General features: G+C 71.2%; 5 protein-coding genes across 7 annotated transcripts; 4 read left to right on the forward strand and 1 right to left on the reverse strand.

Annotated features, from left to right (window-relative positions):
- Nucleotides 1–517: 517 nt before the first annotated feature.
- Nucleotides 518–2,600, forward strand: MPZ (myelin protein zero). Its single transcript, XM_074566733.1, has 6 exons — nucleotides 518–674; nucleotides 1,195–1,361; nucleotides 1,462–1,675; nucleotides 1,772–1,907; nucleotides 2,053–2,113; nucleotides 2,258–2,600. The coding sequence occupies exons 1-6, from the start codon at nucleotides 599–601 to the stop codon at nucleotides 2,360–2,362; spliced, it is 759 nt and encodes a 252-aa protein (XP_074422834.1). The 5' UTR covers nucleotides 518–598; the 3' UTR covers nucleotides 2,363–2,600.
- A 5,040-nt stretch (nucleotides 2,601–7,640) lies between these two features.
- On the forward strand, nucleotides 7,641–11,672 carry NR1I3 (nuclear receptor subfamily 1 group I member 3). 2 transcript variants are annotated; one of them, XM_074566693.1, is made up of 9 exons: nucleotides 7,641–7,729; nucleotides 7,893–8,128; nucleotides 9,070–9,200; nucleotides 10,121–10,281; nucleotides 10,399–10,610; nucleotides 10,724–10,869; nucleotides 11,004–11,120; nucleotides 11,247–11,314; nucleotides 11,418–11,672. In XM_074566693.1, the coding sequence occupies exons 2-9, from the start codon at nucleotides 7,950–7,952 to the stop codon at nucleotides 11,649–11,651; spliced, it is 1,248 nt and encodes a 415-aa protein (XP_074422794.1). In that variant the 5' UTR covers nucleotides 7,641–7,729; nucleotides 7,893–7,949; the 3' UTR covers nucleotides 11,652–11,672. The 2 variants fall into 2 exon arrangements, with proteins under 2 accessions (XP_074422794.1, XP_074422793.1); XM_074566692.1 differs by lacking the exon at nucleotides 7,641–7,729 and having other exon boundaries at nucleotides 7,839–8,128; nucleotides 11,209–11,314.
- TOMM40L (translocase of outer mitochondrial membrane 40 like) lies at nucleotides 11,635–17,107 on the reverse strand. 2 transcript variants are annotated; one of them, XM_074566699.1, is made up of 10 exons: nucleotides 16,976–17,107; nucleotides 16,649–16,920; nucleotides 15,089–15,156; nucleotides 14,908–15,000; nucleotides 13,127–13,228; nucleotides 12,902–13,007; nucleotides 12,646–12,742; nucleotides 12,445–12,521; nucleotides 12,234–12,336; nucleotides 11,635–12,140 (listed from the first exon to the last, which is right to left on the reverse strand). In XM_074566699.1, exons 2-10 carry the CDS (start codon nucleotides 16,746–16,748, stop codon nucleotides 12,125–12,127), a joined length of 762 nt encoding a protein of 253 aa, XP_074422800.1. In that variant the 5' UTR covers nucleotides 16,749–16,920; nucleotides 16,976–17,107; the 3' UTR covers nucleotides 11,635–12,124. The 2 variants fall into 2 exon arrangements, with proteins under 2 accessions (XP_074422800.1, XP_074422798.1); XM_074566697.1 differs by having other exon boundaries at nucleotides 12,646–12,768; nucleotides 16,976–17,100.
- A 1,174-nt stretch (nucleotides 17,108–18,281) lies between these two features.
- On the forward strand, nucleotides 18,282–19,376 carry APOA2 (apolipoprotein A2). Its single transcript, XM_074566749.1, has 3 exons — nucleotides 18,282–18,409; nucleotides 18,895–19,114; nucleotides 19,210–19,376. The coding sequence occupies exons 2-3, from the start codon at nucleotides 18,912–18,914 to the stop codon at nucleotides 19,325–19,327; spliced, it is 321 nt and encodes a 106-aa protein (XP_074422850.1). The 5' UTR covers nucleotides 18,282–18,409; nucleotides 18,895–18,911; the 3' UTR covers nucleotides 19,328–19,376.
- Nucleotides 19,377–19,623: 247 nt separating this feature from the next.
- Nucleotides 19,624–21,540, forward strand: UFC1 (ubiquitin-fold modifier conjugating enzyme 1). The gene is made up of 6 exons (XM_074566751.1): nucleotides 19,624–19,804; nucleotides 20,529–20,596; nucleotides 20,749–20,812; nucleotides 20,918–20,994; nucleotides 21,112–21,202; nucleotides 21,316–21,540. Exons 1-6 carry the CDS (start codon nucleotides 19,682–19,684, stop codon nucleotides 21,385–21,387), a joined length of 495 nt encoding a protein of 164 aa, XP_074422852.1. The 5' UTR covers nucleotides 19,624–19,681; the 3' UTR covers nucleotides 21,388–21,540.
- The last annotated feature ends 125 nt before the right edge of the window (nucleotides 21,541–21,665 follow it).

The following is a 21,665-nucleotide window of genomic DNA, read 5'->3' on the forward strand; positions in this document are numbered from 1 at the left end:
CCATGATGGGTGGCCTCGGGGACAGCCCCCACCGGCTGAGGGGGGGTCCCCGGGGACGCCCGTGGGCCATCACCTCACCCCTGGGGAAACTGAGGCACGGCGGCGGCAACGACGCCCCTGTCTCCGTGGGAGCTGGGGACAGCACCGGGGGGTGCCAGCAGCCGACCCGCGGCACAGGGCCGGGGGGGGGACGCGCCGGTGACCCCCAAACCCCTCCAGGCGGGTCCACCATCCCCGGCACCAACTGGGGACCGGTGCCCTCCGGCTCCGGCCGCATTCCTGCCGAGCCGCCTCCGCCACGGGCGGGAATGCGGCCGGACAAAGGGTGCTGTGTGCCCGTGTGTCCCCGTCCCCCCCCCCCCCACCCAGCGCCACCCGCTTCCCCCTCCTCGCCCATCGCCAAACTAAATGTCCCCTTTCAGCCTGGGGCACCCGGCACCCCCTGGCCCCCACCCCCCCGGCTCCCATTGGCCCGAGGCCGGGGCACCGCTGGCATCATTCGGCGCCGCTTGCTCTTAAACCTCGGCCCCCGTCCCGCCGGCACCCTTCGGCACGGCCCTCCATGCGGCTCGGAGCCGGACGGTGACAGGTAGCCACCATGTCGCAGGGTGCCGGGGGCAGCGGCGGCGGCGGCCGCCTCCTCCTCCTCCTCGCCGGGCTCCTCTCGGCGCTGGGTAAGATGGGGACGGGGAACCGGGGATCCTTCTCCCAAAATCCTGGATGTCGCACCCAGGGGACCCTTGGGAGGTGGCCGTGGGGCTGGTGGCCACCCACACATCTCCTTTTGGGACCAATGGTGGCAACGCTCCGGGGACATAGCTGGCGTGTCCCGGTTCCCGTCACCGGGATGCAAGGAGAGTCGCGGCACCAGCCACCTCCCCGGGGACAGGAGCGGGGTCCTGGGTGCCGGACCTATCGCCGGAGGGGTCGTGGGTGCCGGACCCAGCCCCGCGGGTTCCCTGGGCATCACCCGATGCCGGGACACGGTCCCCATCGTGCCATCCATGGGGATGCCAGGGCGGAGGCTCCCCGCGGTGGCACAAAGAGCCGCTGTCCCCCGCCAGCCCTTGTGCTTTCTCCGGGGCCAACAAAAGCCCTTTGGTGGCAGCACGGGGCTGGCGTGGGGACGTTGACCGGCTGGTGGCCCCATGCCGGGGTCCCCCGCGGTGCTGACGGGTTTGTGCCCCCTCGCAGGGCCGTCCCCGACGTCCTCCATCCACGTGTACACGCAGCGGGAGGTGTACGGCACCGTCGGCTCCCACGTCACCCTCTCCTGCAGCTTCTGGTCCAGCGAGTGGATCTCCGAGGACATCTCCATCACCTGGCACTTCCAAGCCGAGGGCTCCCGCGACAGCACCTCCGTAAGCGTCCGCCCCGCTCCGGGGACGCGGGGGTGGCCCTGCCGTGCCCGCAGCCACCGTCACCCCCTTCCCCCATCCGTGTGTCTGTCCCCATCGTTAGATATTCCACTACGCCAAGGGCCAGCCCTACATCGATGACGTGGGCAGCTTCAAGGAGAGGATGGAGTGGGTGGGCAACCCCCACCGCAAGGACGGCTCCATCGTCATCCACAACCTGGACTACACCGACAACGGCACCTTCACCTGCGACGTCAAGAACCCCCCGGACATCGTGGGCAAATCCTCCCAGGTCACGCTCTACGTCTTGGAGAAAGGTACGGTGCCGGCGGTCCCCTCCCTGCCTCAGTTTCCCCGCTCCAGCTGCGGAAGGTGGGGGGGGCGGTGCTGACGTGGCGCTGGTGTCCCCACAGTGCCCACCCGCTACGGCGTCGTCCTGGGCTCCATCATCGGCGGGGCTCTGCTGCTGGTGGCCGTGGTGGTGGCCCTCGTCTACCTCCTCCGCTACTGCTGGCTCCGCAGGCAGGTGGCCCTGCAGCGACGGCTGAGGTGAGTCCCCCCCACACACACCCGATTGGGGCAAAACCACCCCAAAACGGGGCTGCCGGGTGGGATTCCCCCCCCCCGGTTGGCGTTCCCCCCTCCCCGGTTGGCCTTTCTGAGCCGTCTTTTTCCCTTTCCACCCCAATTTTAGTGCCATGGAGAAGGGGAAGCTGCAGCGATCGGCCAAGGACGCGTCCAAGCGCAGCCGGCAGGTGAGTGCCGAGGGGTCGGTGGCGGCGGGGGGCGGGGGGGGGAAACACCTTGTCCGAGGGGGTGGCGATTCCCTCTCCGGCCTTTCGGGGTGGGAGGAGGGGTTGGGGGGTGGGGGGGCACCGACGTTGCCCCCTTCCCCGCAGGCGCCCGTGCTCTACGCCATGCTGGACCACAGCCGCAGCACCAAAGCGGCGAGCGAGAAGAAAGCCAAGGGAGCCCCCGGCGAGTCCCGCAAGGATAAGAAATAGCGGTTAGAGGGCAGGGAAGGTACCGGGGGGGAGGGCGCCGGGGCCCCCCGACCCCCCAAAGTCGTCATGACCATCGAGATGGAGCTGCGGGGGGAGGACGGCCAGGCCGCCCGCCCCCCGCCCGCCGTCCGCTCCCCCAGCAAGGGCAGCCTCAAGAGCGCCCTGATGCACATCATCAAACCGAATTCGGGGACCTGACACCCGGCCGCCGGCGGAGGAGGAGGAGAAGGAGTTGGGGGGTGCCGGGGGGGGGGGGGGGAGCATGTCCTGGCCCCCCCCCCCCCCCCCCGCCCCCGCCATCCTCCTCGCCACCTCCAAAAAGCGACCGTCGCGGGACGCGGGACCCGGCGAGGAGCGGGGTGTGGTCCTCGCCCCGGGTCCCCTGGCCTCGGGGACACCCCCGGTGTCCCCCCCCCGCCCTCAACGCGATGTGTGTGTCGTCCCCCCCCCAACAAAGTCCCTCGCTCGGTACCTTCCTCTGCGCAAACCGCTGCCCGGCCCCGGGCACTGATGTAATTTTTTCTATTTGAAGACGCAACCACTGAATTTTGGGTCTGTCCCGTCCCCCCCCCGCCCCCCACCGGGCTGCCTCGGTCCCCCCCTCCCCAGGGACCGTGTCGCCCCCATCTCTCCCCGTCCCTTTTCTCTCCCCCCCCCCCCACCAAAACCAGTCTCCGGGAGGGTTTTTCTGCCCCCGTCGTTGCTCCTTTTCTGGCCGTTTTCTCGTCTCTCCCCGCGACCGAGGACAAATGACGTCACGGGGTGGCCCCCGCCCCGTCCCCTCCGTCCCGCTCCCGTCCCCCATTAACCCTCCCACCCCGTAACCCCCCCCCCCGGCCCCCCCCCAGCCTCGGCCGGAGCCTCGTGGAGGAGGAGAGGCTGCGGCCGGGCCGGAGGAGCTGCCGGTGCCCATCACCCCGCAGCCGGGCGCCGCTCCCCGACGTGTTTTTCTACGCCCTGGTTCCGTGCGTGTCGTCCCCCCCCCCCGCCCCCCCCATCATCCCCACGGCGCCATTAATAAAACTCACATCTCCGGTTCGCCCCGGCTCGTCGCTGTACCCCCCTCCTCGAGGTGGGGGGTGTCTGGGGGCGGCGGGGTTGGGGGGTGGGGGGGCGCAGAAGGTGGCTCAGCACTTGCGAACTCATTGCATGGGCCGCCCGCCAAGCTCCCACGGAGACAGGGGCGTCGCCGCCACCGCCGTGCCTCAGTTTCCCCGGGGGTGAGGTGATGGCCCACGGGCGTCCCCGGGGACCCCCCCTCAGCCGGTGGGGGCTGTCCCCGAGGCCACCCATCATGGCTACACACCCCCACCCCCCCCCTTCAGGCCACCTTCCCCCTCATCCCCATCCAGCCGTTAATTAAAGCTCACTCTAATTAACACCGAGGCCGAGTCTCGGCTCTTGCCCTGGCTGTAGAGCCCCGGGCACGGCCATGGGGCGGGTGGGGGTGGCCATGGGGCGGGTGGGGGGGGTCTCAGCCAGCGATGACCGCCAGCTCCGGCCAAGCGCCTTCCCGGCGGCCTCTGCTCCGGCTCCATTTTGGGGTGAAAAGGCAGCTTTGAGGGGGTGACACTGGCCCGTGTGTGTGTGTGTGTGTGTCCCCCCTCAGGGCACGGAGCCACCGTACGAGGGGCACGTCCGTCCCCATGGGGGGGCCACCAAGGTGCCACCGCCCGGGGCGGGAATTCACGCGACGTCGTGTGTCCCCCCCCCCGGCTGCTGTGAAGGGGCGAGCGGTGGTTTTTTGGGGTGAAACGCTCCAAAGCGGGGTTTTCCTCAGAAGGTCTTTGACCGCCGGGGCGGGGGGTGGGGGGTACCCCCTTGTGGGGGGGTAACGGGGAAATAACGGGCAGCGCTGGGCCGGGGGGGAGTAACGGGCAGCCCCGGGGGGGCAACAGGTAGCCCCAGGGGGGTTAATGGGGGTGTAACGGGCAGCCCCAGGGGGACAACGGGGAGCCCCGGGGGCGTTAACGGAGGGTAACGGGGAGGGTAACAGACAGCCCCGGGGGGGGCAACAGGTATCCCGGGGGGGGTTAATGAGGGTTAACGAGGGAGTAACGGGCAGCGCTGAGCCAGACGGGCCCGGGTGGGAGGAGAGAGGAATCCCCCCCCCTTGGGGCTCGGTGCCAGCCCCCAGCCCCATCCCGCAGCTCCGCTCCGGAGCAGACCGGGACCGCTCGCTCCCACACCGACCCCGCGCCGGGGGGCTGCGGCCACCCTGTCGCCCCCCCCCCCCCCCTTCCCCAGCCCAGACTGCGAGGGAGGGGGCCCCCATGCTGACACCCACCGCCCCCCCCCCGCCCCAAGCCCTGCCTCCGGGGCTATAATTGTCCTTTCCCTAATAAGTCTGCGGAGCGAGCGGGGGCCGAGCCCGACCCCGCTGCCCCCGGGGTTGGGGGGGGGGGGGTGGGGTGGGGGGGTCCCCTGGGCCCTGCCTTTCCCTTGGCCACCGTCGCTGTTTTTCTTTCCAGGGAGTTATTTCTGCCACCGCTGCGGCTCCGCCACGGGTCCCAGCGTCCCCGGCCACCCCACGGCATCGGGCACCCCAGGGACCAGCCCCCCACCAAACCCCTTTGCAAATCCCCCAAATGGCTTTATTTTAACCACCCCAGAGCACTTTTTTTTGGGGGGGGGGGGACTTCTCACGGCCAGCAGCAGCCCAGGCGCGTCCCGCGGCTGCTCCCGGTGATGCCGCGGTGGGAGCCGAGGTTGGGAACCGCCGCCGGAGCCGACCCCGAGTGAATCTTCCACGCCCGGGGGGATGCGGCACCCCGAGGCCTTCGTCCCCCGAGGAAGAGGAGCGAGTGGCGGCCTCTTCCATCGCCGCCGCAACGGGTGGGGGCAGGAAACGAGGCCACGGCTCCAGGGGCGGCCCCGAGACCCGGCGGCCGATAAATTAAGTGGAATTTCATAGGAAAAAAAAAAACAAACCCCAATTAGATCCCCGGGGAGGCGGGGGGGGGTTTGAAGCCACTCCCAAAGCGCCAGCCAAGGGGCCCCATCCCAAAGTGCGTATGGGGGGGGGGAACCCTCCGTCCCTGCCCGCACCCCCCCAGCAGGGGCAGCCCGGGGACCCCCGGGGCTGCTTTTAACGGGGGGCTTCACCCCGCTCCCCCCGGGAAGGGGGACCTGGGGGGTTCCACCCCACACACACACACAGACCACGCAGCAGCCCGGCTCCTCTTCCCCGCTGGTTTATTCTATACACATGCTAAAAGCCCCCCCCCCACTCCCCCAGGGGAGGGGACGGGGACGGGGACGGTGACAATGAGAGGAGCGTTGGGAGGGGGCAGTGTCAGGATGGGGAACATCCCAGTGCTGGGGGACCCCCGGTTTCCCCATGGTGGGCTGCAGCGAGACCTGTCCGTCCCCGTCCCCGCCCCCCCCCCCCCCGCAGTGTCCCACCCCCGGGACAGGACGGGGGGGGCTTCCCTCGCTCAGGGGACACCGGTGTCCCCCTGCCCCACACGTCCCCGGCGGCCAGCGTCGCCACGGACGGGAAAAGCTGGGGCTGCCCCAGGGCAAGTGGCATTTCCACGCCATGCCCCCCGCACGGGGGCCACCTCCACGCCGGGGGCCACGGGATTCAGCCGTGTCCCCCCCACATCGACCCCCCCAGCTTCACCCGGGGTCCTGGCTCAGGGGTGGGCGAGGGGTAGGGAAGGGCTGAGCCCCCCCCCCGGCCCTGCTCGCCGAGGACGGGGCAGCCCCGGCAGGACGGAGGTCAGGATGGGGCCGTGCCCTCGTGCAAGAAGGGGGTGTCCGCCGCGGGCGGGGTTGGGGTGGGGTGGGGGGTCCCGGGACCCCGCAGCCGCTCAGGGCCCCGACTCCTTCTTCCGCTTCTGGAAACGACGGAATTTCCCCTGGATGGCGAGCGCGGCTTTCTCCGTCTCGGGGGCGCTCAGGTCGATGTCGATCTCTTCCTCCTCCTCCTCCACCTTCTTGGGGTCCACGGCTTTGGCTGGCGGTTGGGGGGGGGGGGGGGAAGGGGGGGGGCTGCCCTGGTTACAGCCTGGCACCCCCAGACTCGCCCCAGCACCCAGAACCCCCCCTCGGCAGGGGACACGCAGGGGGGCACCCCATCACCCTCCCAGGGGACAGGGGAAGGACAGAGCAGGTCCCCAAATCCATCTAGGTGCCCCCCCCCCCTCCATGGTGGGGACACCGATCCTGGGGGTCCCAGGTGCCGGGGCAGAGCGGGGGTCCCGGGGGGGGGGCGGAATGTGACAGAGGTGACACTGGTGATGGGGCACCCCGTGGGGTGCACCCCGCCGCTGCCGGGGGGTCCTCACCTTCCTCCTGCCCGCCGGGGGCCTCTGCCGCGGAGGGGGGCTCATGGGGGCTGCGCTGCGGAGAGAGAGAAAAGGGGGAACCCGGGGGTGACACGGGGCCCCCGGCAGCAAACCCGCATCGGGGGAGGGGGGAACGGGGGAGACACGGGCTCCGCTTTGCCGGAGACTCCCCCCGGGGTCACCCCCCCCGCCTCCAGCCCCCCTCTTCCCCGGGGGTGCAGCATCCTCGCCGCATTCCCAGGGCAATTCCGCTCCCGGCCCGTTGCTATAAAAATAAGGGGGGAAAAAAAACCCCTTGTGCTGCCGGGCACCGGCACCGGCACCGGCACCGGCACCGGCACCGGCACCGGCACCGGCACCGGCACCGGCACCGGCACCGGCACCGGCACCGGCACCGGCGTCTCACCTCGCTCATGGCCGCTCCGGTGCCGGTGCCGGTGCCGCCGCCGCTCCCGGTGTGCGGCGCCCCGCGCTCCGCCACGGCTTTTATAGGGGCGCGGATGAGTGACAGCGGCGGGCAGCCAATGGGAGGCGGGGGGGCGGGGCAAGGTGGGGACACGCCCGCCCCGCCCCACCCCACCCCCCCGCATGTCCCCTTCCCCCCCCCAATCTCGACGCCCCGCGGAGCCGGAGCCGGCGGGGGGACCCGGGGCCATCGTCACCCCCCGGGGTCCTGCCGTCCCCCCGGGCACCCCGGAGGTGGGGGGGAGGGACACCGGGGGGGAGGTGACACAAGGACACCGGTGGCACCTCCCCGTGGCGGCCGGTGACCTTCCTCTGGGGTCACCGATGGCAGGACGGCCACCGGTGTGGTCCCCATCCCCGCCACCACCCTGTGGCCCCCCGCCTGTCCCCCGTGTCTGCCGTCCCTGTCCCCGTGTCTCACACACTGTGTCCCTGTCCCCGCCTGCGTGTCCCCCCCCTGCCCCAGTGCCGCCTGTCCCCGCCCGCCGCAGCCTCCCTCAAGTTCAAGGTTCAAACTCCACGGGACTGCGACGGCGGGGACAAGCGGGGACCGGGTGGCCCCTGGCTACGCGGCGGCGAGCACCGGGCACCGGCGGGCACCGGGTCCCAGGTACCGGCACCGACAGACACCGGCCGCCTTCGGGGGTGTCACGCGGTGGTGACCGGGGCAGGAGGTCGCAGTGGCGGGTCGGCGCACAAAGGCATTGCGCCAGGGGGACATGGTGGCTTCGAGGGGACACGTAGGGGACACACACCCCGCCGCTGTCCTACAGGCTCTGTCCTCACTGCGGTCCCCCCCGGTCCGGGCACTGTCACCGGTGTCTCCAGCCATGTCCACGTCGAGCCCCTCGGACGCGGAGAGCAGCCCCCGCCTGCCACCGGGTCCCTGCGTCCCCGGGGGGGAGGACACGGAGCCGGGGGAGGAGAAGGTCTGCGCCGTGTGCGGGGACCGCGCCACCGGGTACCACTTCCACGTCATGACCTGCGAGGGCTGCAAGGGCTTCTTCAGGTGGGGGCTGCCACCGCGGGGGGGACGCAGGGGGGGGACAGGGGACGGGATGGGACAGGACAGAGTGGGGGGGACAAGATGGGATGGGGCAGGACAGGATTGGAAAGGACAAGATGGGATGGGATGGGATGGGATGGGATGGGATGGGATGGGATGGAGGAAGGGGACAGGGCAGGAGGGGACAGGACAATTTGGGACATGACAAGATGGGCTGAAATGGGACAGGACAAGATGGGATAAGACAAGTTGGGATTAAACGGGATGGGATGGGACAAGGGGACAGGGCAATTTGGGACGGGACAGGACAATCTGGGACAAGATGGGCTGCAATGGAACCAGATGGGATGGGACGGGATGAAACGGGATGGGATGGGACAAGACGGGATGGGACAAATGGGATGATGGGACAAGACACAACGGAATGGGATGGAACAAGATGGGACAGGACAGGACGGGGTGGGACAAGATGGGCTGCAATGGGACAGGATGGGATGGGACGGGATGAAACGGGATGGGACGGGACAAGGAGACAGGGCAGGATGGGACAGATGGGATGGGACAGGACAAGATGGGCTGAAATGGGATGGGACAAGTTGGGATGAAATGGGACAGGACTGGACAAGGCGACAGGGCGGGATGGGACGGGATGGGATGAAATGGGATGGGATGGGACAAGGGGACAGGGCAGGATGGGACAAAGGAGATGATGGGACAAGACACAATGGAATGGGATGGAACAAGATGGGACGGGACAGGACGGGGTGGGACAAGCCGGAATGGCCGCTGCCACCCCACGCTTGGACCACCCGGCTTCTCCGGGACACAGCGCTGACGGGGTCCATGGGGCTGGAGGTGTCCCCTGCCCCGGGACATCCTGTCCCCCCCGGTGACAGCGACCGTCCCCTCATGGCCGTGCCTGTGTCCCCCCCCGACACCTCCAGGCGCTCCATCAACAAGGGCGTCCGCTTCACCTGCCCCTTCTCCCGGAGCTGCCCCGTCACCAAGGCCAAGCGGCGGCAGTGCCAGGCCTGTCGCCTCCAGAAGTGCCTGGACGTGGGCATGCGGAAGGACAGTGAGTGACATGGGGACAGCGGGGGGGTGGGGGGGGGGGAACGGGACGACACGGCGGGAGAGGGGAGGGGGTGACGCAGGGGAGACCTGGGGAGGGAGGCCCTGGGTGGGAGGACATGGGGAAAAGGGGACGAGGGGACCTGGGGGGGGACACAGGGGACGGAGAGGACTGGCCTGGGTGGGGTGGCAGGGGAGGACATGGGGGTAGAGGGGACAGGGCAGCCCTGGGGTGAGGGGACAGTAAGGGATGGGGGCACAGGGGTGACAGCAGGGGACAGAGGTGACAGGAGGGGATGGGGGCACACAGGTGACAGCAAGGGACAGAGGGACAGAAGGGACAGCAAGGGACAGGGGGACAGATGTGACAGGAGGGGATGGGGACACAGAGGTGACAGCAAGGGATGGGGGTACAGGGGTGACAGCAGGGGACAGAGGGACAGAAGGGACAGCAAGGGACAGGGGCACAGAGGTGACAGCAGGGGACAGAGGGACAGAAGGGATAGCAAGGGACAGGGGGACAGAGGTGACAGGAGGGGATGGGGACACAGAGGTGACAGCAGGGGACAGAGGGACAGAAGGGACAGCAAGGGACAGAGGGACAGAAGGGACAGCAAGGGACAGGGGGACAGAGGTGACAGGAGGGGATGGGGACACAGAGGTGACAGCAGGGGACAGAGGGACAGAAGGGACAGCAAGGGACAGAGGGACAGAAGGGACAGCAAGGGACAGGGGCACAGAGGTGACAGGAGGGGATGGGGACACAGGGGTGACAGCAGGGGACAGAGGTGACAGAAGGGGATGTGGAGCGAGGGGGCGAGGGGGACCCCGGTGGGGAGAGGGGATGGCGTGGCAGGGGGTGTCTGCGCCGCCGGCGTCCCCGGTGCCCGTGCCGGGGGGGGTGACGGTGGCGGCGGGTGGCAGTGATCATGTCGGCGGAGGCGCTGCGGCGACGGCGGGCGCAGCGGCGGGCGCGGGAGCGGCCGGGGGGGCTGACGGCGGAGCAGCGGGACCTCATCGCCATCCTCATCGCCGCCCACCGCCGCACCTTCGACTCCAGCTTCTCCCAGTTCGCCCACTACTGGGTGAGTGGGGACATCCCCCCGCCCCGTCCCGTCCCCCCCCCCGCCGCCCAGCCCCTCTCCGTCCCCGTGAGCGTCCCATCACGGCGCTGATCCCCTCCCCGGCCTCGTCGGCCGTAGCCCGCCGTGCGCCTCTACGTGCCCAGCCCGCGGCCGCAGAGCCCGTCGCAGCCCGGTGACCCCGTCGCGTGGCCGCCGTCCCCGCCGCCCCCCGACTGCCTGGCCGAGGACGTGCTGCCCGACGTCTTCTCCATGCTGCCCCACATCGCCGACCTCAGCACCTTCATGATCCAGCAGGTCATCAACTTCGCCAAGGAGATCCCGGCTTTCAGGTCCGCGGGGGTTGGGGCCGGGGGGGACGCGGGGGACGCCTCCAATGCCACCCCCCCGGCCGTGGCCCTGACACCCCTCCGTGTGTGCGTGCGTGTCCCCCCGGCCCCGGCAGGACCTTACCCATCGACGCCCAGATCTCGCTGCTGAAAGGAGCCGCCCTGGAGATCTGCCAGATCCAGTTCAACACCGTCTTCAACGCCGAGACCAACGCCTGGGAGTGCGGGCAGCACTGCTACACCATCCAGGACGGCGCCCTGGGTGAGGAAGGGGCCGGGGTGAGGGGGGGAAAAAACACGGGACGACGACACACACACACACACACACGCGACGCGGTGGGTGGTGGCCCCGCCATGCGTCCCATCCCAGCTCACCCCCCCGCGCGCTCCCCCCAGCCGGTTTCCAGCAGATCTACCTGGAGCCGCTGCTCAAGTTCCACATCAGCCTGAAGAAGCTGCGGCTCCACGAAGCCGAGTACGTCCTGCTGCAGGCCATGCGGCTCTTCTCGCCAGGTAAGGGGAGCGCGGGGACGGCGGCGGGGCGTCCCCCGCCTCCCCTACCCTGACACCCCCCCCCCGCCACACCCCCCCCCCGCCCCAGACCACGCCGGCGTCGCCCAGCGGGACTTCATCGACCAGTTCCAGGAGAAGGTGGCCCTGACCCTCAAGAGCTACATCGACCACCAGCACCCCATGCCCGAGGGCAGGTACGTGCCCTGGGGGGGGTGGTGGCACAACGGTGTGTGTGTGTGGCCCCCCCCCTACACCGGGTCCGAGCCGGGCGCTTTTCCACACACCGCCCCCCCCCAGGTTCCTCTACGCGAAGCTGCTGCTGCTGCTGACGGAGCTGCAGACGCTGAAGGCGGAGAACACCCGGCAGATCCTCCACATCCAGGACCTGTCCTCCATGACCCCCCTGCTCTCCGAAATCATCAGCTAGAGCCCACGCCGCCCCCCCCCCCCACTCCCCGGTTACCCCCACCCCCCCCCCCCCCAGGGGGGGGGTTCTCCCTGGCCGCCACCGCACTTTACAGGCCAAAGTAAAGCTCCTTTATTTTTCCAGGCTCCGCGGCTGCGTGCGCCCGGAGGGAAGCGCGGTGCCGGGGCGAGGAGGGCGGCGCGGGCGAGCGCCGGCAGGGCAGGGGGGGGGCAGTCAGAACACCCCCCCCCCCCCCTCCCATCCTCAGCCCAAAGGTGCCAACGGCCACCACGCGCCGTCACACAGTGTCCCCCGGCCGCCAGGGACACCCCCTCCCCGACCTCCGCGGGCTCCTTCCCCCCCGGCAGCGCGGTGCGAGAGCGGGGGCCCGGCCGGTGCCCCCCCCACCCCGCGGCGCGGCGGCTCCCTGAGCAGGACGGTGGCACGTGCCAGCGGCCCCCCCGCCGCGGCCCCTCAGCCCACGATGACGCTGAAGCCGCAGTGGAAACGGTTCTTCCAGTGGTTGAGGAAGGCGCCCAGAGCCAGGGTGACGGGCAGGGGGGGCAGCTTCTTCTCCAGCACCCCCCCGACGCTCCAGTTACTGTCCAGGAGCCCTGCCGGGGGGGGGACGATGGGGGGGGATGACACACAGGGTCACGCCCGGCCAGCTCTGGGGCTGCCGGGTGCCCCCACGGCTCCTCGCTCACCTCTGAAGACCATGTTGGCTTGCGGCAAGTTGAGCTGGTAGCCAAAGGCGAAGGTGGTGTCCTGCAGCCGCGTGTTGGCCTCCAGCTCCACCCCGACCTGCACCTGGAGGGGGGGGGGGGGGGGCGGGTAGGGGCAACGTGAGGCCCTGAGGGGGTGGGTAAAAGGGACCCACGGGGGACAGGGACGCGTGGGGGGGACAGGGACGCTCACCTGCTCGTTGGCTCGGTGGTAGTAGCTGGCGTGGGCGCCGCCGTAGCCCACGTTCAGTGTCGCCACCCACTTCTGAGCTGGAAGAGAGATGCAAAACGGAGGGCGAGGGCAACCGGGGCGTCGCGTGTGTCCCCGTCCCCCGCTCAGGGTCTGGGTGGGACCCTTGGGGACGTGCCCGCCACCCCCCTGGCCCCCACCTACCCGTGTATTTGCCCGCCAGCGTGAGGATGGCACCCTCCTCCCCCGGCCGCCGGTGATAAACCATCTCCCCGCCCAGCACCAGGCGGGAGGTGACGCTCTGGAGAAAATGGGCCACCAGGATCACTGCGGGGACAGCACGGCCCTCAGCGCTCGGTGTGTCCCCCCCCCGCCTCACGCCGGGCCCGGTAGCTGTGGGGCGGAATCGGGGCTGGGGTGGGGGGGGGGACGGGGGACGGGGAGGGACACCCCCGCTCACCGGACTCGCCGAGGAGGTCGGGGTTGCCCAGGGTGAGGGTGGCGGTGCAGTCGTCCCCCCGGTACTCGCCGTCGAATTGCCACGTGACGAATTTGGCTTGGTGCGTCTGCGAGGGGACGGGCAGCGCGGCGGGTCCTGCCACCGTCCTGGAGTGACGGAGACCGACCCCCCCCCCCGCCACCCCGTACCCCCCGCACCCCGGGGTGCGCTCCCAGCCTGTCCCACCTGGAAGACGGCTTTGGTGCGGATGCGCTCGGCCAGGAGGTGCAGCACCTGGGCGTTGAGGCTGCCGCTGTTGTCCATGTCCCCGACCAGCGTGGGGAAGGCCTGGGGACAAGGAGTGGGGGGGGGGGAGTCAGCGGAGGGGACGGTGACACCCCCTGTGCCTGGTTTGAGCTGCGGGCTGGGACCCCCCTCGCCCGGAGATAACTGTCACCCATCCTGGTGGCACCCCTGTGCCACCCAACCACCCCCATTTCAGAGCCTCACGGTCACCCCGAGGCCACCCCCCATCCCAGAGCCACCCCAGGGCCACCCACCGTGGGCCACCCAAAGCCACCCACCATCCCAGGGCCGCCCTGAGGCCACTCACTATCCCAGAGCCACCCCAGGACCACCCTGAGGCCACCCACCACGGGCCACCCCGAGGCCACCCAACATCCCGGGGCCACCCTGAGACCACCTTGAGGCCATCTACTGTCCCAAGGCCACCCCGAGGCCACCCACCACCCCAGGACCACCATGGCCACCTGCGACCACACACCAGCCCAGGGCTACCCCAGGACCACGCCGAGACCACCCACCATCCCAGAGCCACCCCAAAGCCACTCGCCATCCCAGCGTCACCCCAAGGCCACCCACCACCCCAGGACCACCATGGCCACCTGAGACCACCCACCAGCCCAGAGCTACCCCAGGACCACACCGAGGCCACCCACCATCCCAGGGCCACCCCAAAGCCACCCACCACCCCAGGACCACCACGGTCACCCTGAAGCCACCCACCATCCTAAGGCCACCCCAAGGCCACCCACCACCCCAGGGCCACCCCAAGGCCACTCGCCATCCCAGCGTCACCCCAAGGCCACCCACCACCCCAGGGCCACCCTGAGACCACCCTGACACCATCTACTGTCCCAAGGCCACCCTGAGGCCACCCATCACCCCACGGCCACCACGAGGCCACCCCCCATCCCAGAGCCACCCCAGGGCCACCCACTGTGGGCCACCCAAAGCCACCCACCATCCCAGGGCCACCCCAAAGCCACTCGCCATCCCAGCGTCACCCCAAGGCCACCCACCACCCCAGGACCACCATGGCCACCTGAGACCACCCACCAGCCCAGAGCTACCCCAGGACCACACCGAGGCCACCCACCATCCCAGGGCCACCCCAAAGCCACCCACCACCCCAGGACCACCACGGTCACCCTGAAGCCACCCACCATCCTAAGGCCACCCCAAGGCCACCCACCACCCCAGGGCCACCCCAAGGCCACTCGCCATCCCAGCGTCACCCCAAGGCCACCCACCACCCCAGGGCCACCCTGAGACCACCCTGACACCATCTACTGTCCCAAGGCCACCCTGAGGCCACCCATCACCCCACGGCCACCACGAGGCCACCCCCCATCCCAGAGCCACCCCAGGGCCACCCACTGTGGGCCACCCAAAGCCACCCACCATCCCAGGGCCGCCCTGAGGCCACTCACTATCCTAGAGCCACCCCAGGACCACCCTGAGGCCACCCCCCATCCCGGGGCCACCCTGAGACCGCCTTCAGGCCATCTACTGTCCCAAGGCCACCCCAAGACACCCCAAGGCCACCCACCACCCCAGGGCCACCCTGAGACCACCCTGACACCATCTACTGTCCCAAGGCCACCCTGAGGCTACCCATCACCCCACGGCCACCTCGAGGCCACCCCCCATCCCAGAGCCACCCCGGGACCACCTCAAGGCCACCAACCGTCCCAGGGCCACCGTGGGCCACCCCGGGGCCTCACCTCGGTGGGGCTGAGCTGCCGGTCGCCCACGAAGGTGGCGTTGAAGTGGTAACTGGAGAGGCCGAGGGTGCTCATGTGCACCGCGTGCGTCACCTGCGGGGACAGCCCCTCAGCAGGGGGGACGAGGGGTGGCAGTGCCCCCACCCCCCACCCCCAGCGCGTCCCCCTGTGTCCCCCTGACCTGGAAGTGGCTGCTCAGCATCTTGTTGACGATCAGCTTCACTCCCTCCATCTGCTGCGGGAAAACCTCTGGGGGACACAGCGGGGAGATGAGGGGGGCCACCACTGCCACCCCCCAGAGCCACCGCTGCCACCTCCCGGAGCCACCACTGCCACCGTGACCCCCCAAAGAGCCACCGCTGCCACCCCCCGGAGCCACCGCTGCCACCGTGTGTCCCCCCCAGAGCCACCGCTGCCACCCCCTGGAGCCACCACTGCCACCGTGTCCCCCTCCCCCAGAGCCACCGCTGCCACCTCCCGGAGCCACCACTGCCACCGTGTCCCTCCCCCCAGAGCCACCGCTGCCACCGTGTCCCCCCCCCCCCAGAGCCACCGCTGCCACCTCCCAGAGCCACCGCTGCCACCGTGTCCCCCTCCCCCAGAGCCACCGCTGCCACCTCCCGGAGCCACGGCTGCCACCGTGTCCCCCCCCCAGAGCCACTGCTGCCACCGTGACCCCCCCCAGGACCACCGCTGCCACCTCCCAGAGCCACGGCTGCCACCGTGTCCCCCCCCAGAGCCACCGCTGCCACCGTGTCCCCCCCCCAGAGCCACCGCTGCCACCTCCCGGAGCCATGGCTGCCACCGTGTCCCCCCCCAGAGCCACCGCTGCCACCGTGTCCCCCCCCCAGAGCCACCGCTGCCACCTCCCGGAGCCACGGCTGCCACCGTGTCCCCCCCCAGAGCCACCGCTGCCACCTCCCGGAGCCATGGCTGCCACCGTGTCCCCCCCCAGAGCCACCGCTGCCACTGTGACCCCCCCCCAGAGCCACCACTGCCACCGTGTCCCCCCCCAGAGCCACCACTGCCACCCCGCCCTGGGCCAGTCCCCCGGTGCCACCCCACCTCTCCCAGGGCCACCCCCAGGCCACTCCCCCCCCGTCACCCCTGTGCCCCCCAGCACCAGCCTGTCCCCCGGCACCGCCGGGACCCCCCACTGCTGCCGGGGCAAGCGAGGGACCGGCCCCGGTGTGTGTCCCCGGTCCTGGTAACCCCCAGCCCGGTGCCCCCCGCCCCGACCCTGGTGACCCCCCCCGTCGGCCCGCTGTCACCTCCGACACCAATGTTCCCGCAAACTGGTGTCCCCACCAGCCCGGTGCCACCCCCGCCGGTCCCGGTGCCCCCTCCCGGCCCCGGTACCCCCAGCCCCGGTGACCCCCCCCCCCCGGCCCGGTGTCCCCCCAGCCCCAATGTCCCTGCAAACCGGTGTCCCCATCACGCCAGTGCCACCCCCGGTCCCGGAGTCCCCTCCCGACCCCGGTATCCCCACCAGCCGCGGTGCCACCCCCGACCCCGGTGGGAACCCCCCCGCCCGATGTCCCCCCAATGTCCCCGCCAGCCCGGTGCCACCCCCGACCCCGGTGCTCCCTCTCGACCCCGGTGTCCCCTCAGCCCCGGTGTCCCCCCGGCCCCAGTGTCCCCAGCCCCGGTGTCCCCTCAGCCCCGGTGTCCCGCCTACTCCGTGTCCCCAGCCCCGGTGCCCCCCCCGGTCCCGTGACCCCCGGTGCCCCCCCGTCCCCACCTTTGCACTGCCGGTGCAACTCATCGAAGCTGCCGGGACTACCGAGCGGCTCCCCCCGACGCGGGGCGCGGGGAGCGGCGGGACCCAGCACGTTGCCCATGTCCCGGCCCGGCCTTACGGCCGCCCGCCCCCCCCGTCCCCGCCGGGCGCCGCCATCGCGGCCGCGGGCGCCGCCGCCGCCGCCGCCGGAAGCGGCTTCTCGAGGCCGCGCCCGCGCGAGGCCGCCGCCGCCATGACGGGCACGGGCAGCGCTGGCCGCCCATTGGCTGAGCCTGCGGGGGGGCGGGCCAGCGCCGGAACGTGCTCCTCTGGAACCATTGGCTGAGCCCGCGGGGGGGCGGGCCAGCGCCGGAACGTGCTCCTCTGGAAACCCAGACCCGCGCTGCGACGTTCCGGGGCTCTCGCGTTCCGGCCCCGGGCCCCCGCGTCCTGAGGGTCCCCCCCTGTGTCCCGTGTCCCCTCCGCGTCCCGTGTGTCCCCATGTCCTCCCTGTTCCCGTCACCCCCTGTCCCTCCGTCTCCCGTCATCCACCCCCTCCATGTCCCGTTCCTCCCATGCCCCCTCTGTCCCCCTCCCCATGTTCCTGGATCCCCTGGCTGTGTCCCAATTCCCTCCTACGTCCCCCACCATGTCCCCTCTCTGTGTCCCCCCATGTCCCTTCCCTGTGTCCCCACCACATCCCGTCTCCCCGCCATCTCCCCCTCCCTCTGTCCCCTCCTTGTCCTGCATCTCCACTCCCATGTCCCCCTCCTTGCCCCATGTCCCTGTCCCTGCCCCATGTCCCTCCCTGTCCCTGTCCCATGTCCCTCCCTGTCCCTGTCCCTGTCCCCTGCTGCCGTCACCAGCAGCTTTCCTGGAAAAGGGCTTAGAGGGGAAGGGGCCCCGGTGGCCCCACAGGTGACCCGGGGGACAACGAGTTTTTGTCCCCGGTGCCACCCAGGTGCCCTTTGGCCGCGTGTCCCCAGACAGTGCCGGCACTGGCCCCCAGCCCGGCCCCACGGCGGGGTGTCCCCAGGGTCCGTGTCCATCCCCCCCCCGCCTGCCCCATGGGTGCCCCCTCCGGGACCCCGCGCTGAGTCACGGCGTCACGTTGGCGGCCGAGGGTCAGCGATAAGGCGGGCGACGACCTTCGCCCCACGGCAGCCGGCGGTGACCGGGGTGGGCCGGGGTGTGCAGCCCCCTGGGGCAGCCCTGCCGAGCCAGGACCCCAGGGTGCAGCGGCCACCGGAACCCCGGGACGGGGCAGAGGGGCTGCGGTGGGGGCGGGGGGACCCTGGGGGTCCCGTGGGGTCACAGCCCCAACATGCCGTGGGGCCACACGCCTCACAGGGACACTGCATGCCACGGGGCCACCACTGGCCGTAGGGCTCCAACGTGCCACAGGGCAACTGTGTACCTCCAGAGCACAAACGTGCCATGGGGTTACCACGTGCCACAGCGCCACTGCGTGCCATGGGGCAACCCCCACCGTGGCAGCCCTGGCCCCCAGGACCCCCCCACAGCCCAAACCCCTTTGTCACCCACTGCCCAGGGCCACGGGGCGTTGGGGACGCAGGGACAGGACCCGGGGTGTGGGGCCAGCCCCGGTGAGGATGAGGAGGGGCCGTCCCCCGCAGCGACCCTTACCCCCGCCATGTTTACCCAGGCGGTGGCGGGGGCCGGCACGGCCCCCCCAAGACCAGGGGCGGGAGCTGGCCCTGGGGGATATAAGCAGCCCCCGAGGGGGCACCCACAGCCCCACACCCCCAGAGTCCTGCTCAGGTGAGCGGCAGACGGCACCCAGCGCCCGGGCAGGAGGGGGGTGTGGGGCAGGGATGGGGCAGGAGGGGGGTGTGGGGCAGGGATGGGGCAGGAGGGGGCTGCAGGGCAGGGATGGGGCAGGAGGGGGCTGCAGGGCAGCAGGGAGCCATGGGGCAGGAGGGGGCCGTGGGGCAGGAGGGGGCCATGGGGCAGGGATGGAGCAGGATGGGGCTGTGGGGCGGGGGGTGCTATGGGGTGGGATGGGGCAGGAGGGGGCTGCGGAGCAAGACAGGGCTGCAGGGCAGGGATGGGGCTGTGGGGCAGGAGGGGGCCGTGGGGCAGGAAGGGGACTGAGGTTCACGGGTGGGACGGGGCAGGGCTGGGGCAGGAGGGGGGAGAGTGGGGCAGCCGCGGGGCAGGGCTGGGGCGGGGGAAGGGGCTGTGGGGCAGAAGGGGCCAGCAGAGCCATGGGTCGGGCTGTCGGCCGCTGACCCCGTCCCCCGCAGCCCCCAGCCCCGCCGAGATGAAGGTGCTGGCGGCCGCCCTGGTGCTGCTCTGCGCCGGCTGCCTGCAGGCCGCCATGGTGAGGCGGCAGGCCCCGGACGAGGAGCCCGCCCCGCCGCCCGTCGACGACTTCTTCACCCGCCATTTCCAGTCCTTCTCCGACTTCGTCACCAAGGACCTGCCCCAGAGGCTGCAGGCCCAGGAGCTGCGCAGCCAGGCCGAGTACGGGGCGGGGGGGGACGGACACAAGGGATGGGGGGGGGGACGACGACAACGGACGCCCCTCGGCCTCCCCTTACCATCCTCCTCTCCCCCAGGGCCTACCTGGACCGGGCTAACAAGCAGCTGACGCCGCTGGCCCAGGAGCTGCGCACCAACGTCGTCGGCTTCTTCTCCTCCCTGCTGGACCTGGGCAAGGCCGAGGGGCAGCCCTGAGCCCTGCCGTGGCGGGCCTCCCCCCGTGACAATAAAGCCCTGGAGCTGCCACTGTGTCCCTGGTGCTGTGTGGGGTCGAGGCGGGGGGGACGGGGACGGGACACGGGGAGGGATGAGTGCGGCTGAGACCCGACGAAACTCATCTCTGCCAGCACCAAAGATGGAGGCGCCGCGGCGGCGTCGCGCCCTGCCCCTGACCGTAGTAAAGATGGCGGCGCCACCCACACCACCACACACCCCCCCCCCCCCCCCACTGTCGCCGTCGCGTCACGCCCCTAAGCAAGATGGCGGCGCCTCCGTCGGCGTCACTTCCGCCCCCGGCCAAGATGGCCGGCTTCCGGCGGCGGCGGGGCGATGGCGGATGAGGCGGCGCGGCGGGCGGTGGCGGAGCTGCCGCTGCTGCGGACGGCGGCGGGGCCGCGGGACCGGGAGGGCTGGGCGCCGCGGCTGAAGGAGGAGTACCGCGCCCTCATACAGGTGCGCCCGTACCGGGACCCGCCGGCACCTCCGGATCGCTCCCCGGGCCCTCGCCGCTTCCTCTCCCGGTTCCTCCCACACTTCTCCCTCCCCCGTTTCAACTCCCGGTTGCCCTTCCCGGTCCTTTCCCGGTTCCCATCCTGGTCCATCCCCCGGTTCCGCGGTTCGTCCCCCGGTCTCTTCCCGCCGCCTCGGTTCACCCCCCAGTCCGTCCCCCCGCCCCGGTCCGGTCCCCGCTTACCCCCGGTCCCCTTCCCGGTCCGTCCCCCGGTTCCCCATCCTGTTCCCTCTCCGGTCCCCTTCGCGGTTCGTCCCCCGGTCTCTCCCTGCCGCCTCGGTTCACCCCCAGTCCGTCCCCGCTCACCCCCGGTTCTCCTTCTGTCCCGTCCCCCGGTTCCCGGTCCCCTTCCCGCTCCGTCCCGCGGTTCCCCGTCCCGTCCCCCCTCTGGTCCCCTTCGCGGTTCGTCCCCCGGTCTCTCTCCCCAGCCTCGGTTCACCCCCCGGTCCCCGCTGTCCCTCCGTTCCCCTCCCGTCCCGTTCCCGGTCCATCCCCCGGTCCCCTTCCCGATCCGTCTCCCGGTTCCCTTCCTGCATCCCGGTCCCCTTCCAGGTTCCCCTGCTGTCCCGTCCCCTCTCTGGTCCCGGTCCCCTTCGCGGTTCACCCCCCCCACTCTGTGTGTCCCCCCCCGGTCCCCGCTCACCCCCGTCCCCCCCCCCCCGGCAGTACGTGGAGAACAACAAACGCGCCGATAATGACTGGTTCCGCCTGGAGTCCAACGCCGAGGGCACCCGGTGGGTGAGCGGGGACGACGTGGCGGGGGGGGGACAACGGACACGGGACCGGGCCTCCCCCCCCCCCACCCCGGAGACGCTCCGGTGTCCGCTGGGGGGGTCCCGGGACTGAGGGGCCGGCGGGGGCCGGGCCCTCCCGCCATGTGCCGCAGGTGGTTCGGGAAATGCTGGTACGTCCACGAGCTGCTCAAGTACGAGTTCGCCATCGAGTTTGAGGTGAGGAGGGGGGGGTGGGGGGGGCAGCTGGGGGGGGGTGGTTTGTGGGGCTGCTGACCTCCATGTCTGTGTCTGTCCCGTCCATGTGTCGTGTCCCCCCCCCAGATCCCAGTGACCTACCCCGCCACCGCCCCCGAGATCGCCATCCCCGAGCTGGATGGGAAGACGGCCAAGATGTACAGGTGTTGGGGGGGGGGGAGGAATCTGGGGGTTGGGGGGGGCGGGGGGGGGGGATGTGTCCCTGGGGGGGGTCGGGGGGGGGTGTCTGATGGCTCCCCCCCCGCCACTTCTCCCTGCAGGGGGGGCAAAATCTGCCTGAGCGACCACTTCAAGCCCCTCTGGGCCAGGAACGTCCCCAAATTCGGCTTGGCCCATCTGATGGCGCTGGGGGTGAGTCGGGGGGGGGCGTCTCCATGGCGGGGGGGGGGGTGTGTGTGTGTCCGTGTGTCCCCACGGGGGTGGGGGGGGTGTCCCCGTGGGTCGCTCACCCCCTGTTTCCGCAGCTGGGCCCCTGGCTGGCCGTGGAGATCCCGGACCTCGTGGCCAAAGGCATCATCCAGCACAAGGAGAAGTGAGCGATGGCGGCCGGGGGGGGGGGGGGGGGGGCAATGGGGGGGTGCTGCCCCCCTCCATGGGAGGTGTCACACCCCCCCCCCCCCCCAGCTGCTCCCCCCACCCCCCCCATCCTGCTTTGCTGCTGCCCCCCAATAAACTCTTCATTCCCCGCCTGCTGCTCTGGGGGTTCCTCGGGGGGGGTCTTGCCCCCACCCCCCAGCCCTCGGGGCTCCGACCTTGCCGTGACGCTTGCACAGAGGACGCTGTCGCTTTAAGAAGACGTGGCGCGGCGGCCCCT

The sequence above is a fragment of the Larus michahellis genome, chromosome 24 (genome assembly GCF_964199755.1).
Source record: "Larus michahellis chromosome 24, bLarMic1.1, whole genome shotgun sequence".
Taxonomy (NCBI): domain Eukaryota; kingdom Metazoa; phylum Chordata; class Aves; order Charadriiformes; family Laridae; genus Larus; species Larus michahellis.

What these genes read in the sequence shown, in the direction of transcription:
- APOA2 (XM_074566749.1), top strand. Translation starts at nt 18,912, where the DNA reads ATGAAGGTGCTGGCGGCCGCCCTGGTGCTGCTCTGCGCCGGCTGCCTG. An exon ending in GAGCTGCGCAGCCAGGCCGA is followed by an intron (nt 19,115 to 19,209) that starts GTACGGGGCGGG and finishes CCTCTCCCCCAG; the next exon opens with GGCCTACCTGGACCGGGCTA.
- MPZ (XM_074566733.1), top strand. Translation starts at nt 599, where the DNA reads ATGTCGCAGGGTGCCGGGGGCAGCGGCGGCGGCGGCCGCCTCCTCCTC. An exon ending in CGGGCTCCTCTCGGCGCTGG is followed by an intron (nt 675 to 1,194) that starts GTAAGATGGGGA and finishes GCCCCCTCGCAG; the next exon opens with GGCCGTCCCCGACGTCCTCC. An exon ending in GCTCCCGCGACAGCACCTCC is followed by an intron (nt 1,362 to 1,461) that starts GTAAGCGTCCGC and finishes CCCCATCGTTAG; the next exon opens with ATATTCCACTACGCCAAGGG.
- TOMM40L (XM_074566697.1), bottom strand. Translation starts at nt 16,748, where the DNA reads ATGGGCAACGTGCTGGGTCCCGCCGCTCCCCGCGCCCCGCGTCGGGGG. An exon ending in TGCTGAGCAGCCACTTCCAG is followed by an intron (nt 15,001 to 15,088) that starts GTCAGGGGGACA and finishes CTGTCCCCGCAG; the next exon opens with GTGACGCACGCGGTGCACAT. An exon ending in CGACCTCCTCGGCGAGTCCG is followed by an intron (nt 12,769 to 12,901) that starts GTGAGCGGGGGT and finishes CTGTCCCCGCAG; the next exon opens with TGATCCTGGTGGCCCATTTT.
- UFC1 (XM_074566751.1), top strand. Translation starts at nt 19,682, where the DNA reads ATGGCGGATGAGGCGGCGCGGCGGGCGGTGGCGGAGCTGCCGCTGCTG. An exon ending in AGTTCGCCATCGAGTTTGAG is followed by an intron (nt 20,813 to 20,917) that starts GTGAGGAGGGGG and finishes TCCCCCCCCCAG; the next exon opens with ATCCCAGTGACCTACCCCGC. An exon ending in CCCATCTGATGGCGCTGGGG is followed by an intron (nt 21,203 to 21,315) that starts GTGAGTCGGGGG and finishes CTGTTTCCGCAG; the next exon opens with CTGGGCCCCTGGCTGGCCGT.
- NR1I3 (XM_074566692.1), top strand. Translation starts at nt 7,839, where the DNA reads ATGGTGGCTTCGAGGGGACACGTAGGGGACACACACCCCGCCGCTGTC. An exon ending in AAGGAGATCCCGGCTTTCAG is followed by an intron (nt 10,611 to 10,723) that starts GTCCGCGGGGGT and finishes CGGCCCCGGCAG; the next exon opens with GACCTTACCCATCGACGCCC. An exon ending in CATGCGGCTCTTCTCGCCAG is followed by an intron (nt 11,121 to 11,208) that starts GTAAGGGGAGCG and finishes CCCCCGCCCCAG; the next exon opens with ACCACGCCGGCGTCGCCCAG.